The sequence below is a fragment of the Cynocephalus volans genome, chromosome 15 (genome assembly GCF_027409185.1).
Source record: "Cynocephalus volans isolate mCynVol1 chromosome 15, mCynVol1.pri, whole genome shotgun sequence".
In the NCBI taxonomy this organism is placed as follows: Eukaryota; Metazoa; Chordata; class Mammalia; order Dermoptera; family Cynocephalidae; genus Cynocephalus; species Cynocephalus volans.
Genome location: NC_084474.1, coordinates 94,968,575 through 94,984,400, shown reverse-complemented (window position 1 = coordinate 94,984,400; position 15,826 = coordinate 94,968,575). Strand labels below are relative to the sequence as shown.

General features: G+C 55.2%; 1 protein-coding gene across 2 annotated transcripts; it reads left to right on the top strand.

The window, feature by feature from the left end:
- The first annotated feature begins 7,973 nt into the window (after nt 1-7,973).
- JRK (Jrk helix-turn-helix protein) lies at nt 7,974-15,739 on the top strand. 2 transcript variants are annotated; one of them, XM_063080031.1, is made up of 3 exons: nt 8,013-8,029; nt 9,110-9,242; nt 11,612-15,739. In XM_063080031.1, the coding sequence occupies exon 3, from the start codon at nt 12,034-12,036 to the stop codon at nt 13,753-13,755; it is 1,722 nt and encodes a 573-aa protein (XP_062936101.1). In that variant the 5' UTR covers nt 8,013-8,029; nt 9,110-9,242; nt 11,612-12,033; the 3' UTR covers nt 13,756-15,739. The 2 variants fall into 2 exon arrangements, with proteins under 2 accessions (XP_062936100.1, XP_062936101.1); XM_063080030.1 differs by lacking the exon at nt 9,110-9,242 and having other exon boundaries at nt 7,974-8,029.
- Nucleotides 15,740-15,826: the final 87 nt, after the last annotated feature.

The following is a 15,826-nucleotide window of genomic DNA, read 5'->3' as shown; positions in this document are numbered from 1 at the left end:
CTGAATGTCAGCAGTGCTGAGGGTGAGACTCTGATCTAAGGATGGCCTAATGGCAACAGCTCAAATATCGAACACCGGGGCCGTGATGTCACTAGAGCCGCACCCCTGACCACGGGTTGAGCCCTGACCCCAGCCCAAAACTGAGCCCTTATTATGGTCAGTCTGAACCCTGATCCTGGTCACCAAATAAGCCCTGATTATGGTCACACCCTGAATCCTGAGTCTAGTCATACCCTAAGCCCTGACTGGTCACACACTGAGCCCTGATCCTGCTCACAAACTGATTGATCCTTGTCCCCTGTCATTCATACTTTGGGCACACACTGAATGCAGCCCTGAGTGTAAGCTAAACCTGTATCCTCTGGTGGTCCTGCTTTCTGGAAAGTTCTGTCACAAAGGGGCACGGCTCCCTGCAGTCCCTCTGCATAGTGGACAGGGCCTGGGTGTGGCTTTGACATGGCTCACCCATAGCCTCCTTCATCTGCCCTGCTGATCACTTCCTGGGACTCCAGATTTTCCTGTTCTCTCTTGGCTCACCTGACTGCCAGGGCTCAAACCAGTTGGATTCCCTGGAAACCCTGCCCTTTACATCGTACAAGAGTTGCCCTGATTCTTGCCAGGATAGGAAGCCGGGGTGGGAGCTGCCAGGCCAGTGCTGGGGTTTTGCGGGAGCAGACCCCACCTTGCAGGGACTCCTTGCTGACAGGTCTCCAGGGCCACCACACAGCCTGTGCTTGAATGCACATCGTTTTTGCAAGAACTTTTTATTTCATGTAGAGTCAGTTTTTTAAAATAGAGATAGCACGTCAATCGCAAAACCACCACTGTTTCAGGTTTCACCGCTGTAGATCTTTTCTTTAGTAAAAATGAGGATCAGGAGGGTAACCCATGCATGGTCAGATCACTGGGTAGCTGGGGGGCACCCTCAGTGCCAGGCCCCCATTTTGGGTTCTGGAAATTAAGGTCATGACTTGCAAGCTCTGTGTGTGTGATATGTGAATGTGTGGGCATATTTGTACGTGTAAACTGTATATGAGCAGGCGTGTGTGCACGTGTGTGTCACATGTGAGTGTGTGTGTGTTGGGGGCACTGAGTCCCATGAGAGCACCCTGGGCAGTGGGCTAGGCAGCCTTGGGCCCCTCAAAGTCTGTTTCCCACCTCAGCCTGTCCTGGCCGAGTGCCCACAGGCCCCACTACTGTCCTGGGATCCAGCCTCCACCTCTAATTCCCCCAAGGGCCCCTGGCATCCCCAGAGAAGCCCCCTTTTCCTGGTTCTCACAAAGGTACCATCAGTGGCCCTGCTCCAAACCTGCTCCCGGGCACTAAGGCTGTGATGGGCACCACTCCCACCCCCACCCTGGCCCCACAATCCCCAGCCCCGTTGGCCAGGCCCCTCTGCCTCTAGTGCCTCTCAGAGCTGTCCTCACCTCTCTGTACCCTTTTTCTCATGCCCACCCCTCCCTCCTGGAGTGGAGTCAGTGAGCCTAGGAGACCCCAGACTCACCCAGGTCAGTCCCCTTCTTCGCGGCTGGCAGGGGCTTCACAAGCACCCTCAGCCAGGGAGCCGAAACCCCTCCTCCCTGCTGTAAGAGACTTGTCACCCTGAGACCCTCCTGGAAGGAGGACTGGCTGGTGATTCCCCCCACCTGGGGCCTCCAGAACCTGAGGAAGGGCACTGCCAGAGTTCAGGCTGCCTCCAGGCAAAGGGAGCAGCACACAGGGCAGGGACTCCCATGGCTTTCAAGAGGACAGAGAGAGGCCACATTGAGTGTGGCCTCATGGCCCAGTGAGGAGCTGGGCTTTATTCAGGGAGGGGAGTGGTTGGCTCAGATGGAACTTCTCATAGGCCACTCTGGCTGTAAGTGGGGATGGGGAGGCCAGTCGGGAAGGAGCCGCTGCAGTGGTACAGACGTGTCGGGTCTGCCGCCGGCCGACCCGAACAGCCCTAGCCCCGTTGCTTTCGGTGGGCGAACAAATGGCCCGGGATTCCTCTTTCCCTCCTGTCCCCTTTGGAAGGAGATGGGGGAAGAGAGCCGTGAAGAGAGGTGAGCACACCGCTGGCCCCCAAAACAGCCCGGTTAAAGGACACTCAGACGCGGCGGGGGTTCTGTCGAGCAGCTCCGTTTATTATCACACAAGCACTTGCTTTTAAAGGCAAATGGGGAAGGGAGGTTTTTTACATCCTCCCATCAGCTTAAGGGTCCTGTCTCAATGCCTATCTATTGCAATCACGCAGTGTTCACAAGTGCAGCCAATTAAGGGCTAAGGCAAGGTTCCCGCAGACACTGCCACCCAACTTCCTCCTGGTGCCATCGTAGGCTGCCAGGATGATCCACTTGTAATGTCCCTTAAGGTGGCGTTAGTTTTTAAGGCCCGACATCTCCCCCTTTCTCTTTTAATAAGGCAGCTGGAGGCGGCTAACCTTCCCAGCCTCGCCTCCATTCCCTCTGGTGGCTGTGCCTGTCTTAGGTTGTTTCCCTCTGGAAATCTTACCTGTCATTGACTATCCAGCCAAGCCGGGGCGGGGTGGAGCCTTACAGATTGGCGTTGATTTCTGGAAGGGCCATATCAACCCAAGGGCTGTCAGGGCTTTCATTGTGGGGCACCTCCTCTACCAGCTGGGTGAGCATTACGAGAGAAGTGGTGTTGCGCCTTATAAGGGACACAACCTGGTGAATGGCCTAAGGCCCCAAGATGCTAGGGGGCCCGCCAGGGAGGACAGCAGGGTGGTGAGCCACGGGGGACTTGAAAGCCAGCTTTGGAACCAATTACTATTGGCTTCTCGCTTTTTTTTTTTTTGGCGCTTTTCTAGCCCTTCTCTAAGCTTAGCTAGGGAGAAATAGCAGATCCAATCCGCGTCGGTTCTGTAACAGCTTGTATGACCTCCCAGGTTTGGTTGGCTGGCTCGTGGGGACCTCCCCCGGTGGCAGAGGCCCTTGTCCTTGTTGACCTGAGGAGGGCGGCCACTTGGAGCATCCACAAAGGGTTCATAATGCAGTCTGAAACATACAAACAATAAACTCCTCAGGGTCCTCAGTACCCTGGGTGTCTGGCAAGAACTTAAGATTTTTGGCTGGGACCCATATAGGGGTTGACTCACTGAGGGGGAAGACACAACCAAACCCTCGACCCATAGTTATGAGGGCTGGTGACTCCCCCTTTTTGTTTTAATAATTAATTTTTTAGGCATTGGTGATGCCATTCAACAATGGCTTGTCTTTGAAGGCGGAGACCCATTTATTGTTGCCATAGTGGCTAAGGACTGTTCGATCCACCCCCGTGTCAACAAGGCATCGAAGCTCTTTGCCTTGAATTTTAAGATTCATTTTTGGTCTTAAACCAGGAACTATAGGTATAGTCCAATGAGCCTGGGGTACTGGCCGCCTGGTAGGGCATGGAGGCGCTGGCTTTGCATCCCCTTGGAGTGACGGGGCTGGGGATTGCCCCTCCTCTAGTTTAGACCTGCACTCACGCTTCCAATGAAGTCCCTTACTGCACCTAGGGCACGGCTTTGAAGGAAGGTTTTTATTTTTCCAGTTGGGACAGTCCCTTTTGAAATGACCTTGTTCCCCACAGCCATAACATTGACCCCTATGGGAGGGTTGGCTGGGGCTCTCCTTAGGGATCCTGACACTAAGAGCCTGGGTCATAGCACCTGCAAGGGTTTCCGCTTGAGCTTGTAGAGTGGAAGTTAAGGCCCTGGTTTGTTGTTGGTAGCTTCCAACGTCTCTACTGGCAATGACCCACTTTTCCATAGAACGATCTTTGAGCCTGGCACAGGCACGCTTGTGGTCGGCAGTCATGCCGTCCCACGCTAGCATTTTTACAAACTGGTCCCGGAGAGGACCTGGGGGAAACTTTCTCTGTATGCTCTGTTGCACCCGAACCATGAAAGAGGGCAGGTCCTCGGAGGGTTGCTGGGTGACCCCGGCCATTGTGGGCTCACTGGGCCCTTCAGCCAACTTTTTCCATGCGGCTAACGCTGTTGCCCTAACCTGGTCCTGGTAGGGGCCTGGGATAGCAGCCTGTTGGATTCCAATACTAAATTGATCTGCTGTTCCAGACAGCATGCCGAAGCTGATAGGGATGGGTGGGTTGGCTGCTTGGTTTATCTCTGCCTGCACATGGCACTCTTCTTTAAAGAAGGCACAGAACTTGATAAACAAGTTTGGGGGGAGGACAGCCTTACAGAGCATTTTCCAATCTTGGGTCGTGCAGGGTTGGTGAGCTAAGCCCTGGAGGATGGTTTCTGCCCATGGGGAATTGGGCCCATCCTCTGCGACAGCCTTTTTCAGCTCTTTAAGGTCATGAGCTTCCCAAGGGTCCTTTTCCCAATGTAATCCTTTTTTACATGGGGGGGGGGGCATGGGGTGGTAGGGTTTTTTTTTGCCTTTAGCCTTGGGACATTGGCTTTTAAAATGACCTTGTCTTCCGCAACCAAAACATTGTCCCTTGAAGGGTGGGGAAGTATTGTTTCCTGAGGGGATCAGGGCGGTAAACGCCTTGAAGGCTTCGGTTAAGTTTTGTGTCTGAGCCTGCAAGGCTGAGGATAAAGTCCTGGCCTCGGCAACAGCCTTTTTTAGTTCTTTTACAACGTTGACCGGATAGGCCTGAGGGGCCGCTTTCCCCCACGGGCTGCGGATGGCTAGGGGTTCCCAGCGAGCCATGACAGGAAAAGCCTGCGGCTGTGCCGGGGGTGTTTTTAAAGGTGGGCTAGCCTCCTCCACTTCTTCAGGTGCCGCTTTCTCTCCTTCGGCTAAACTTTAGCGGGGTGAGTATGCCGGGAGAGGAGGGTACAGGGTAGGGGCATAGGCATCACTCAGTGGCTCAGGGCCTTGCATTGGCAGCTTTGTTTCCTTTTTTCTCTCCTCATCGAACTGTGCCCAATCCCTTTCTGCCCCTTCCTGATGCTCGGGACGGAAGCAAAGCTTTTGTGCAGAGATGGTTGGGTAGAACCCTAAGGGGGGGTCTAGCCCGTGACTAATCTCGTTCTTTCTGGCCAGGGTCTGAACCCGGTCCCAAGTCTCATACGAGAACAAGTTGGACGAAGGTGCTCAAGGGGCTACCTGCACCACATGACGCCAGGCATTGGTGGCCATGGAGTCAGGTATTTATAGGCCTCTGCTTTTTAACATGTACTTTAGAGCCTTGCAGGCTGTCTCGTCACTCTTTCCACACACACACCTCCCATGTTGCCCCGTGGGGAAGGGACAAAGGGAGCACAGGGCATAGAAGGGCAGGGACTTCCCCGTTATGGTACTCACCCTGACACGCAGGCAGATTACTTCACGGCGACTACCGCGGTTGCGGGGGCCACTCCGCTGGTTGATCACCCTTCGTCGACCTTCTTTGAGGACCGAGCAGCCGGGGGCCTCACTCGCTCGCCTTTCACCCACGAGTTTTAAAAACGCCTCACATGGGCCACCACTCTGTCGGGTCCGCAGCGGCCGACCCGAACAGCCCTAGCCTCGTTGCTTTCGGTGGGCGAACAAATGGCCCGGGATTCCTCTTTCCCTCCTGTCCCCTTTGGAAGGAGACGGGGAAGAGCGCCGTGAAGAGAGGTGAGCACACCACCGGCCCCCAAAACAGCCCGGTTAAAGGACACTCAGACACGGCAGGGGTTCTGTCGAGCAGTTCCGTTTATTATCACACAAGCACTTGCTTTTAAAGGCAAATGGGGAAGGGAGGTTTTTTACATCCTCCCATCAGCTTAAGGGTCCTGTCTCAATGCCTGTCTATTGCAATCACGCAGTGTTCACGAGTGCGGCCAATTAAGGGCTAAGGCAAGGTTCCCGCAGACACTGCCACCCTACTTCCTCCTGGTGCCATCTTAGGCTGCCACCTTGATCCACTTGTAATGTCACTTAAGGTGGCATTAGTTTTTAAAGCCCGACACAGACGTGGTCTGGGGGCTCAACCCTGGGAACTGGGGGGATGACTGGGGGGCGGGGAGCCGTCAATGTCAGCACCAGGAGACACCGGTGCATTTTCTTCCTTGTCTTCCTCTCTTTCTGACCCCTCCCCACTGCCACAGTGGACTTGGTCCTTCAGACAAGGCCCCAGGGTCCCAGAGTAATGGTAGGAGCACCTGGGGGAGCCCCATGCATCTTGGGGGTCAGGCCTCAGTTCCGTGCCAAGCCCCACCTCCGCCACACCATGCAGGTCCTAGGAGGAGCATGAGATCCTGTGGCAGCAAGTGTCCCACACAGGGATAGAGCTGGCCATCCTGGAGGGCGTCGCTGTCCCAGGAGACCTTGTTAAGGGCGCGCCAGTCCAGTTGTCCTGGGTTCCAGTCCCAGCACGTGCCTGGTATGATCCGTGACTCGGCTTCCTCCCTGTCAAACACATCTAACCCTAGCATGCCCGAATTTCTGACCCACAGAATCATGTGCAATGAAATGGTCGCTGTCTCAAGCCACTAAGCTTTGGGGCAGCTCGTTGTGCAGGAGTCAATAGTGGATATGGGGGTGAGGACAGAAACAAAGAGAAGGGAGGAGGCAACACCAAGACCAGAGAGGCTCAGACGGGGGAGGGCAGGGGGAGGGAGGGAGGAGAGGTCAGAGGTCGGCTGGATTTTGAGGGTGGAGCCAACCAGAGCTCCTGGTCAGTTGGACGTGGGGTTTTAGGGAAAGAAGAGTCAAGGAGGACCCCGCATTTCTTGGCCTGAGTGAGTGGAGAGGGGGTTGCCACTTACTGCGACGCGGAGTACAGTGGCTGCAGCAGGGCTGGGCAGGAGGAGCGAGAGTTCAGGGTCAGGAACACCATGTTGGTGCCTGGCAGAAAGCTGTGCAGGGATGCTGGGTAGGAGATAGGAGTCCGGATTTCGGGAGAGGGTCCTGGCAGGAGACATGAATTTGGGATTTGCCAGCCTTCGATGGTATTTGAAGCCTTGACACTGGGGGATTTCACCCCGGGCGTGGGTGTGGCTAGAGAAGAGAGCCAAGGAGGAGCCTGTCCAGCAGGGATCTGCAAGCGAGGGTGAGGAGGCACAGCCAGGGGTGGAGGTCCTGGGAGCCGGGGGGACTGCGAATTAAGGAGTGGAGTTACCAAAATCTGTATTCGTTTCCTATTGCTGCTGCAACAAATTCCACAAACTTGGTGGCCTAAAACTACACAGATTTATTATCCTGCAGTTATAGAGGCCGGAAGTCTGAAACGAGTCGCATGGACTTAAAATCAAGGTGTCGGCCGGCAGGGCTGCGTTCCTTCTGGAGGCTCCAGGAGAGAATCCGTCCCCTGGCCTTTCCCGGCTTCTGGAAGCACCGGCGTTCCTTGGTGTGGGGGCCCTTCCTCCATCCTCAAAGCACATCGCTCCAACCTCTGCCTCTGTCGTTCCGTCTCCTTTCCTCTGTTTTTATGACCACAGTGTCTTTTCCTCACTCCTCTCTTTTATCAGGACCTTTGTAATTACACTGGACCCACCCGGCTAATCAGAATCATCTTCCTTTCTGGAGAACCTGACGTGATCCCATCTGCAAAGTCGCTTTTGTCAAGCAAGGTAACAAACAGGTTCGGGGGACTGGGGTGTGGACATCCTTGGGGGACCATGATTCAGCCCACCACGGTCCACCCTCCGGTTCCCAAAGATTCACATACGTCCCACATGCAAAATGCATTCGTCCGTCTCAAGGTCCCCCCAAGTCTTCTCTTATGAAAGTCAAGTCCAAATCTCCTCTGAGTCTCCACAGTTCAAAAGCCTCAAATCTTATCATCGAAGTCATCTAAATTAGGTAGGAGGCGGTTCTCGCTAAGTAGGAGGTGAACCGACCTTTGGCAACGGGACGCGGCTGCGGGAAGGCGCTGAGCCACCGCCCGGCCCGTCCCCTGGCCCCGGTTTGTCCCCTGGCGCCCGGCTTCTCAGGAAGCCCCAGGTCTGGCTCCCAGATGCCAGCGAGAGGCCGAGTCCTCCAACCTGCCTAGAGCGCCCCGGAAGTGGCCGGAGGAAGGCGCGGGGCGCGCACTGGCGGAGGGCAGAGCGGCCGGCACTTCCGGCCGGCGGCAGCGGCGACGGCGACTCGGGGTTTGCAGGGTGAGTGGGGTTCGGGCCTGAGGAGCGGGGCGGCGGCACCGGGCGGGCGCGCGGGCGGCGGGGGAGGCCGCTGCGCGGTCCCTCCTGGGCGCGCGCGGGAGCCGCGGCCTGGGCGGGGCGGGCGGCGGGGCCGGGCCGGGCCGCGGGCGGCAGCGCCCCCTCCCGGGAGCCGCCCCGGTGCTCCCCGCCCGCCGCGCCCGCGGGCCCCGTGTCCGAGCGTGCGGCCCCGGAGCCCCTGCCCGCAGCTCCCCGCAGTCGGGGTGACTCGCTCGCCGGCGAGCCTGGCCTCCACGCCCCGGCCCAGCCTCGGCCCGGGCTGCCGCGTTCGGAGGGGTCGGTCACGCGGTACGCTGGCCCCCGAAGAAACCAGACTGAGACTTTACTTTTTGTCTCTCTTTCCTGGCTTTTGCATTTGCCCTTACTCAGAACTGAGTTTCTGCCCCCGAACGTGGTCCCTGGGATAGAAACGCTTTCTAAACAAGACCCTCCAGTAACGCCGCGAGCTGTCCCGCCGGCCGCCCCGCTGTGTGTGACCCCGACGACCCTGCTCGCACCCAGGCGCGCTCCCTGCACAGTGCACGCCCCGCTGCTTCTGTCCCCTGAAAAGGACGCCACCACCCTCTCCTCCCGAAGACTCTCGAGTTCATCTCTAACCCAGACTCCCGAACACTTGATTTCTGAGTATTTCTCCCTGACGTTCCCCCTCCCCCTACACATTACCGCCGTGGCCCTGAAAAGGTTGTTCCTATCTCCTTCCCTTAAATTTCTCAAGGTCTTTTCTAACGGGATTCCCGTCACACAGAAAGGGGGTCTAAATGTGGATGTGTGCCGCCCTCTGCCCCAACTCTGTCCCTCAGCCCTCCCTCCTCCCAGTTTTTTGCCTAGCCCTTGGGCTGGGAGAATAATGTGTTTATTTCCACTTTCATGTGGCCTCAGGGTATATTATTACTTCCTGTAAAGTTGCATGGCTAGTAACCAGCTTAATTTCTCATGCCATGCCAAGTTACTCTTTTGCTTAAGAAATTGTTTCAAGAGTAATACCTAAATTTCGTTTTTAAAACAAGTGTTTTGTCTTGCAAGCCAGACAACAGTGTTTTCAGCTACCGTGTGTTACCCTGCCACGTCTGCATGGAAAGCATCAACAAACGACCAGAATGAGCCCATTTCTGGTGCTGAGCCTTCTCCAAGAAAGCTTCTTTTAAAAAGATGATCGGTAAGGGGTTCTTAATCCTTGACTTGGTGTTGTCAGCACCACGCTCACCCAATGAGCTAACCGGCCATCCCTATATGGGATCCGAATCCATGGCCTTGGTGTTATCAGCACCACACTCTCCGGAGTGAGCCACGGGCCGGCCCGTTCTCCAGGAAGCTTTTCTGGGCATCCCAGCCCTGAGTCATTTCTCTCATAAGTTACTGTGGGATTCACATCTCCTGCCATTTTCCTACGTGCTTTCATGTTAAAGATCTCCTTGAGGGTGGATTATGGCCTTGACTTGCTTCTATTCCCCACAGAGAGATATCCATATCACACAGTCACACTCAATGAATTGAATGTGAGGTCCTAAGGGACCAGCACCTGCATTTTGCAGACCAGGAAACTGACCCAGAGAGGGGAAAGGACTTGCCCACAATTGGCTGATGACAGGCCTAGAGTTTGTCTTGCTGCATTTGAATAAACTTCTCGTTTCTCTTGAGTTGTGGTCTCAAAGGACTGCCTAGCCTTCTGGCCTCATCAACTGCACGAAGTTGAAAGCAGCAGCCCAGATGAAGGTTTGGGCAGAAGGCGGGGCAAGTAGGAACTAGTAGAAGTCCACTTGTGAGTACTGCCTGCCTTGTCACGACGGAAGGTGATTGATGGCAGGAAGCTTGCTGGTGTGCTACCTAGGTGGTCCACAGTCCCTCTGGACGAGGGTGGAGTGGAGAGGTCTTAAAGCTGAGCCATGAAGGAAGTGAGGGGAGAAGATGGGACAGTCCATAGCAAACACAGCTTACTGGGCAGACGCACTGGGCTATGCATTCGGGGGACAGCTTTTCAGTCCTCAGGCTGCAGGACATTCGTGTCTCACTAGGCGAAGCATGTCCTGGCCCGTGATTTACACAGGCTGCCCTGGGCTAGCAGGGATGCACCCTCTGTGCCCTGCTAGTCTGCTCAGTGGCACAGAGAGGGATGTGGGATGTTTGGGGAAATTGTTATGAAAGGATGGAATTGTCCACCTGGAAAGGACCATAATGAGCCAGATTCTCTTTATATAGATGAAGGATGAGAAAATAATTAAAAACTCCAACAGAAAAATACATTTGATTAGAGCCGTGAAGTTTATGTAAGTCACTTTCCTTTATTTTACTGACTTTGATCAAAGCTGTATATGTAAACTTAAATTTATCTCTTAAAAAAGATACATTTAGGAAGAATACCCTGCTCCCACTGGTGCCATAAGACAATTCTGGTATTTTGCTTCTGACATGAATTAATTTATTCATAGAGCATCCTACGTTAGCAAATACTTGGCAAGCGCCTGCTCGGGCATGGCCCTTCCCTGTGTCATCTGAGTGCTTTGTGTGCATGTGTGAGTGAGGGAGGGTGTGTGTGTGTTGTATGCATGCACATGAGTGAGAGAGTGTGTATCTAGCAGGGTCTGTGGTTCTGCCTTGGTTGTAGAGCCCAGGTGGTCAGACAGCTCGGCAGGGAGGACCACACTTGATAGACAAGTAGGGCCCTGGAATTTCAAAGACCAGCGGGCTCAGCGTGGCTGCCTGGGGGAGGGGCAACCCGAGCTGAGCTTGAAGGCCATGTGTATAAAATGGCCTGGAACAGTCACATGCTATCCAGGTACTGTGACTCCCCTGAGAGACGTGAGCACATGTAGTTGTGGAGCTCAGAGGGTTGTTGAGAAACTTTGGCGGCACCTCCTAGCTTTTAGAGGAGTTTGAGGTCCACTGTTCTAGAGAAATGTCCAAGGCCTAGTTTTCTAGAAGCAGTTTGGGGCCTTGTGTTGAAGAGAGGATTTTCGGAGACCTGTTCCACACAGGGTTTAAGGGGCATTGTTTCGGAACAGGGTTGTGAGAACCTCAGCCCTTGAAGGTTTTGAGGAATTCCTGTTCCCTGCACATCTCCATCCCCTGCCTCTGCTGTTCCAGAAGGAATAATAGATTTGAGAAAGTGGTTAGGTCAGGCAGCCTGGTGAGCAATTATAGCAAGAAACTCGATCTGGGCAGGTGGGAAGTTTGCCCTTGGGGCAACCCGGTGTCTCTGACTTCCTGGCTTCATTTGATGGCCTGTCCCTTAGCTCTTTCCCCAGGAAAGGCTAGGTTGTGCTGGTGGGAACCATGTCTACTTACCGGCCATACCAAGTGGCTCCGAGGTTGTTTGGTAGAAGCTGGGAAGGGCCAGTGTGGCAGCACATTAGTGTGCTGGGCAGAGCTGGGCAGCTTCATCACGGCTCTTGCCAGCCCGCCCATGTGTTGGTCATCTCTATGGCATTTTGTTTCAGGTGAAGCTTCCTGATGAGTCTAAAGGAATGATGCTGTACTCTGGGATGTCTGCTGCTCTCCATAACATGTCTTTCCCCTTCTGCTTTCCAGTTCCTGAAGTGGTGCGTGTGTGAGACACCATCGTGGGCCCCGTGAGAGGCCTCTGCAGGTCATGCAGTAAAACATCAACTAACCTGAAAGCTGGCCAGTGTTTGAGGGGAGCTGCTGCCGCCGTCCCTGCAAGGCCGAGGTTCCTGCTGTGCAGAGCGGCCAGTCTGACCACGTTGCTAGGAGCCGAATTCTGAGTGTGCTGAGCCCGGAAGACGACAGGAAGCTGTGGCAAGAGGTTGCTGCAAGTGGAGGGAGGAGCCCAGGAGGTCCTGGGGTGTGGCTCAGGATCTGCAGAGCAGGGTAGGCAGAGTGGAGGAGGAGAGACTGAGGCACGAGAGGGGAGCGGGAGGAAAGGGGAAGGAGAGGCAGCAGCCCAGGCCTGGTGTGAGGCCTGCAAACTCCCAGACGAGCCACCCCTCCCCATGGCCTCCACTCAGGCTGCCGGGAAGAGCAGAGGGGAGAAGCGGAAGAGGGTGGTGCTGACCCTGAAGGAGAAGATTGACATCTGCACGCGCCTGGAGAAGGGTGAGAGCCGGAAGGCGCTGATGCAGGAGTACAATGTGGGCATGTCCACCCTGTATGACATCAAGGCCCATAAGGCCCAGCTGCTCCGGTTCTTCGCCAACTCCGACTCCAACAAGGCATTGGAGCAGCGGCGCACCCTGCACACGCCCAAGCTGGAGCACCTTGACCGGGTCCTATATGAGTGGTTCCTGGTGAAGCGCTCCGAGGGAGTCCCTGTGTCCGGCCCCATGCTCATCGAGAAGGCCAAGGACTTCTACGAGCAGATGCAGTTGACCGAGCCCTGTGTGTTCTCTGGAGGCTGGCTGTGGCGCTTCAAAGCCAGACATGGCATTAAGAAGCTAGATGCGGCCAGTGAGAAGCAGGTGGCAGACCACCAAGCAGCTGAGCAGTTCTGTGGGTTTTTCAAGAGCTTGACTGCTGAGCACGGTCTGTCCCCTGAGCAGGTCTACAATGCCGATGAGACTGGCCTTTTCTGGCGGTGCTTGCCAAATCCCAGCCCGGAAGGTGGGACTGTGCCTGGTCTCAAGCAGAGCAAGGACAGGCTGACTGTTCTTATGTGCGCCAATGCCACAGGCTCCCATAGAATCAAACCCTTGGCGATTGGGAAATGCAGCGGCCCCAGGGCTTTTAAAGGCATCCAGCACCTGCCCGTCGCCTATAAGGCCCAAGGTAACGCTTGGGTGGACAAGGAGATTTTTTCTGACTGGTTCCATCACATCTTTGCTCCCTCGGTGAGAGAGCACTTCAGAACCATAGGTCTGCCTGAAGACAGCAAGGCCATTCTCCTGCTGGACAGCTCCCGGGCCCACCCGCGGGAGTCTGAGCTAGTTTCTGATAACATTTTTACCATCTTCCTGCCCTCCAGTGTTACCTCGTTAATTCAGCCCATGGAGCAGGGCATCCGGAGAGACTTCATGAGGCACTTCATCAACCCGCCCATCACCCTGCAGGGCTTCCACACCCGCTACAACGTGAATGACGCCATATTCAACGTGGCCTGTGCCTGGAACGCGGTGCCCAGCCATGTCTTCAGGCGGGCCTGGCGGAAGCTGTGGCCTGTGGTCACGTTTGCCGAAGGCTCTTCGGAGGAGGAGGAGGAAGAGGAGGAGGCGGAACGCTTCAGAGCCAAGCCTCACGATAAGACTTTTGCTCACATCCTTGAGCTTGTGAAAGAGGGTCCCTCATGCCCAAGCAACAGGTTTCATAAAAGCGCGGTCCCAGAGTGGGGTGCAATGGAAAGAGAGGTGGAAGAGGTGCGTCCCTTGGCTGCCGCATCACCAGCGGGGGCCATTTGGAACCCAGAAAAGGCGAAGAAGGAAGCCAGCCAAGACAGCGTGGGAGGAGACGTGGGGGAGGGCACCGAGGCGGCCTGGGAGCAGGCAGCCGCATCCTTTGCTGCGCTTATCTGCTTTGCAGAGAGGCAGCCTTGCTTCTCCCTGCAGGAGGTGGGGCAGCTGCGTGCGCTGCACTCCGTGTTCAGGAGGCACCACCAGGTGAGGCGGCAGCGCGCAGCTCTCAGGGCCATGGTCAAAGTCGAAGCCCTTCAGGAGCGTCCTGGCGTTTGCACAGCCTCGGCCCACTCTCCTTTGCCCTGTTCGTCCATGGCAGATGAGAACTGATAGCTGTCACCCGTGGCTATCAGCTCTTTGTTCCACAGTGCCATGTGGTCATCCTGCCTATACTGTCGGCCTGAGGCTGGAGAGCATGCTCAGACCCTTGCGAGCTCTCCTGGGAGCATGGGCACTGCCAGAGTGGAGTCTCAGTTATTCAGATTGGCCCATCCTCCCTGCTAATTGGGGTCTTATGTTCTCACTTGTCATCTGAATGAGAGGAAATATTCTGGATGAGTCCATTTTTACCTAATACATACCAGAGCTCCTCCCTAGCTGGAACTGGGTCCAGGCTGGGCTGATTCTGGGTCTCATGTTAGCTGGCTGAGCCTCGCTATGTCAGAGGGTACAGACATTGTCTGTCCTAGAGGCGAGAAGCGATTCTGCTGGCTGAGGGGTGGCAGTACCTGTGCTGCCATCAGACACCACGTTTTCCAAGGCCAGCTCTCCTGCCCCTTGGGAGGCTTGGTCTGCTGGGCTAGACTCCAAACATGGTGCCTGAGGGCAGGTTGCAGGGGCTGGGACCCGGTTCGTGAGTGCATGAGTGTAGCCCTCGCTTGTGGCTGTACAGGAAATGCATCCTGCCCTGTTTACATGTCTCCAATTGGTCATGACCTCACTCAGCAGTGTAACTCTGGAGCAGATGTGATCCTGGAATGGACGTGCCCCTGTTGCCGGCTGATCTCATCTTGCGTGCTCTGACCCGAGGGTGTGGGTGAGCCCCATCTTGAGTGGTCATTAGGGAGTTGCTTCCTGTAAAGGAAGAGGGACTGTCCAAACAGGTCCTGTTCAGCACCCGGATAGAGGACCATGGGCACCACGTGGTGTTCTTAGTGTTTGGCTCAGAGTCCAATACACAGTCCAGTATACCACGTTCCCCAGAATTTCACATTGACGGCCTTTATGTGAATAAATCTTGATCAGGTGTTCAGAAAATAGTCTTAGGTTTGCACATAAGTCACTGAAAACAGCAAAACAGGCTGCTTAGACTTCTAGCAATATTTGAGCTTTTATTCCCAGTAACACGTTAGTAGCCCTTTTGGGAAGGGTTGTCTGTACTGGCTGTTTTTACAGAGGCTGGTTGTAGGAGGACATGATTGTTTTCCTGGATTGTGCAGCTGATGTGCGGCTGTCCGTTTCACTAGCCTGCTGTGTGTCACTGCCTGTGGCCGTAATTCTGCAAGACCGCTGTGCGCAGTGCTCAGGCTCCTTTGAGGACAGACAGGATAGTGTTTATCTGTGCTCTTTTCGTTGCTTTACCCTTGAGTTCTCTTCCCTTCTTGAATTCCCATCACAACAGCTGAGTCAGCACATAGTTTTCATTCCATGTTTGCTGTTTATCCACCAAGAGGCCTTTGTTCCCACGACACCCTGAGAGCTGCAAGAACTCAAGGGAGAGGTTTGGTTTGCCGTTGTCTCTCTGGTATGTCTACTTCTCCGCAAACACTGAGGCGATTGTCACTGGTGGCGTAGCCCTGCATCATGCAAGTGTGCGTGTCTTGCTTTAAATGCACATGTGAAGTTTATAAAACTAGATAGTGTTGAAAGGATTTGTTGCGGGTTCTTGGGGCTCCATTGCTTCGGGTCAAGTTGCTGTCATGCCATTTCCTTCATGTGTCTGGGTAGCGTCTGCGTATCCGTGTACTTTGTGCCATTTCTGGGCTCGTGTATGTCTCCCATGGCTGAGCCTCGTAACAGACTGAGTTACAGCTGCTTGAGGTGTCACAGGAGATTAGATGTGGGGAGTCGCTCGTTGGTGGCAGCATTGAAAGGCAGACGTGTGGAGAGGATGTCTCCCTAGGGTTCCGCAGCAGCAGGACTTGCTGCATGGGCAGAGCCAGGGGAGGGAGCAGACGGGGCAGGTGCGGTTCTTGGCTGGCCCTCCTCAGCACCCCGCGGATGGTATGTCCCCAGGACCAGGACCCTTCTCTTGCCCCTCGCAACCTGCTCCTGTTCTCACTGTTGTGGCTGATCAATAAACGCTTGTCAACTGTGGCTGGGTGATGCCTGTCCTCAGAGTGCCCCTCCTTCAGAGCCCGCTGCAGCGAGGCCTCCCTGAGCCTGACCGCAGGCACAGCCC

What these genes read in the sequence shown, in the direction of transcription:
- JRK (XM_063080030.1), top strand. Translation starts at nt 12,034, where the DNA reads ATGGCCTCCACTCAGGCTGCCGGGAAGAGCAGAGGGGAGAAGCGGAAG.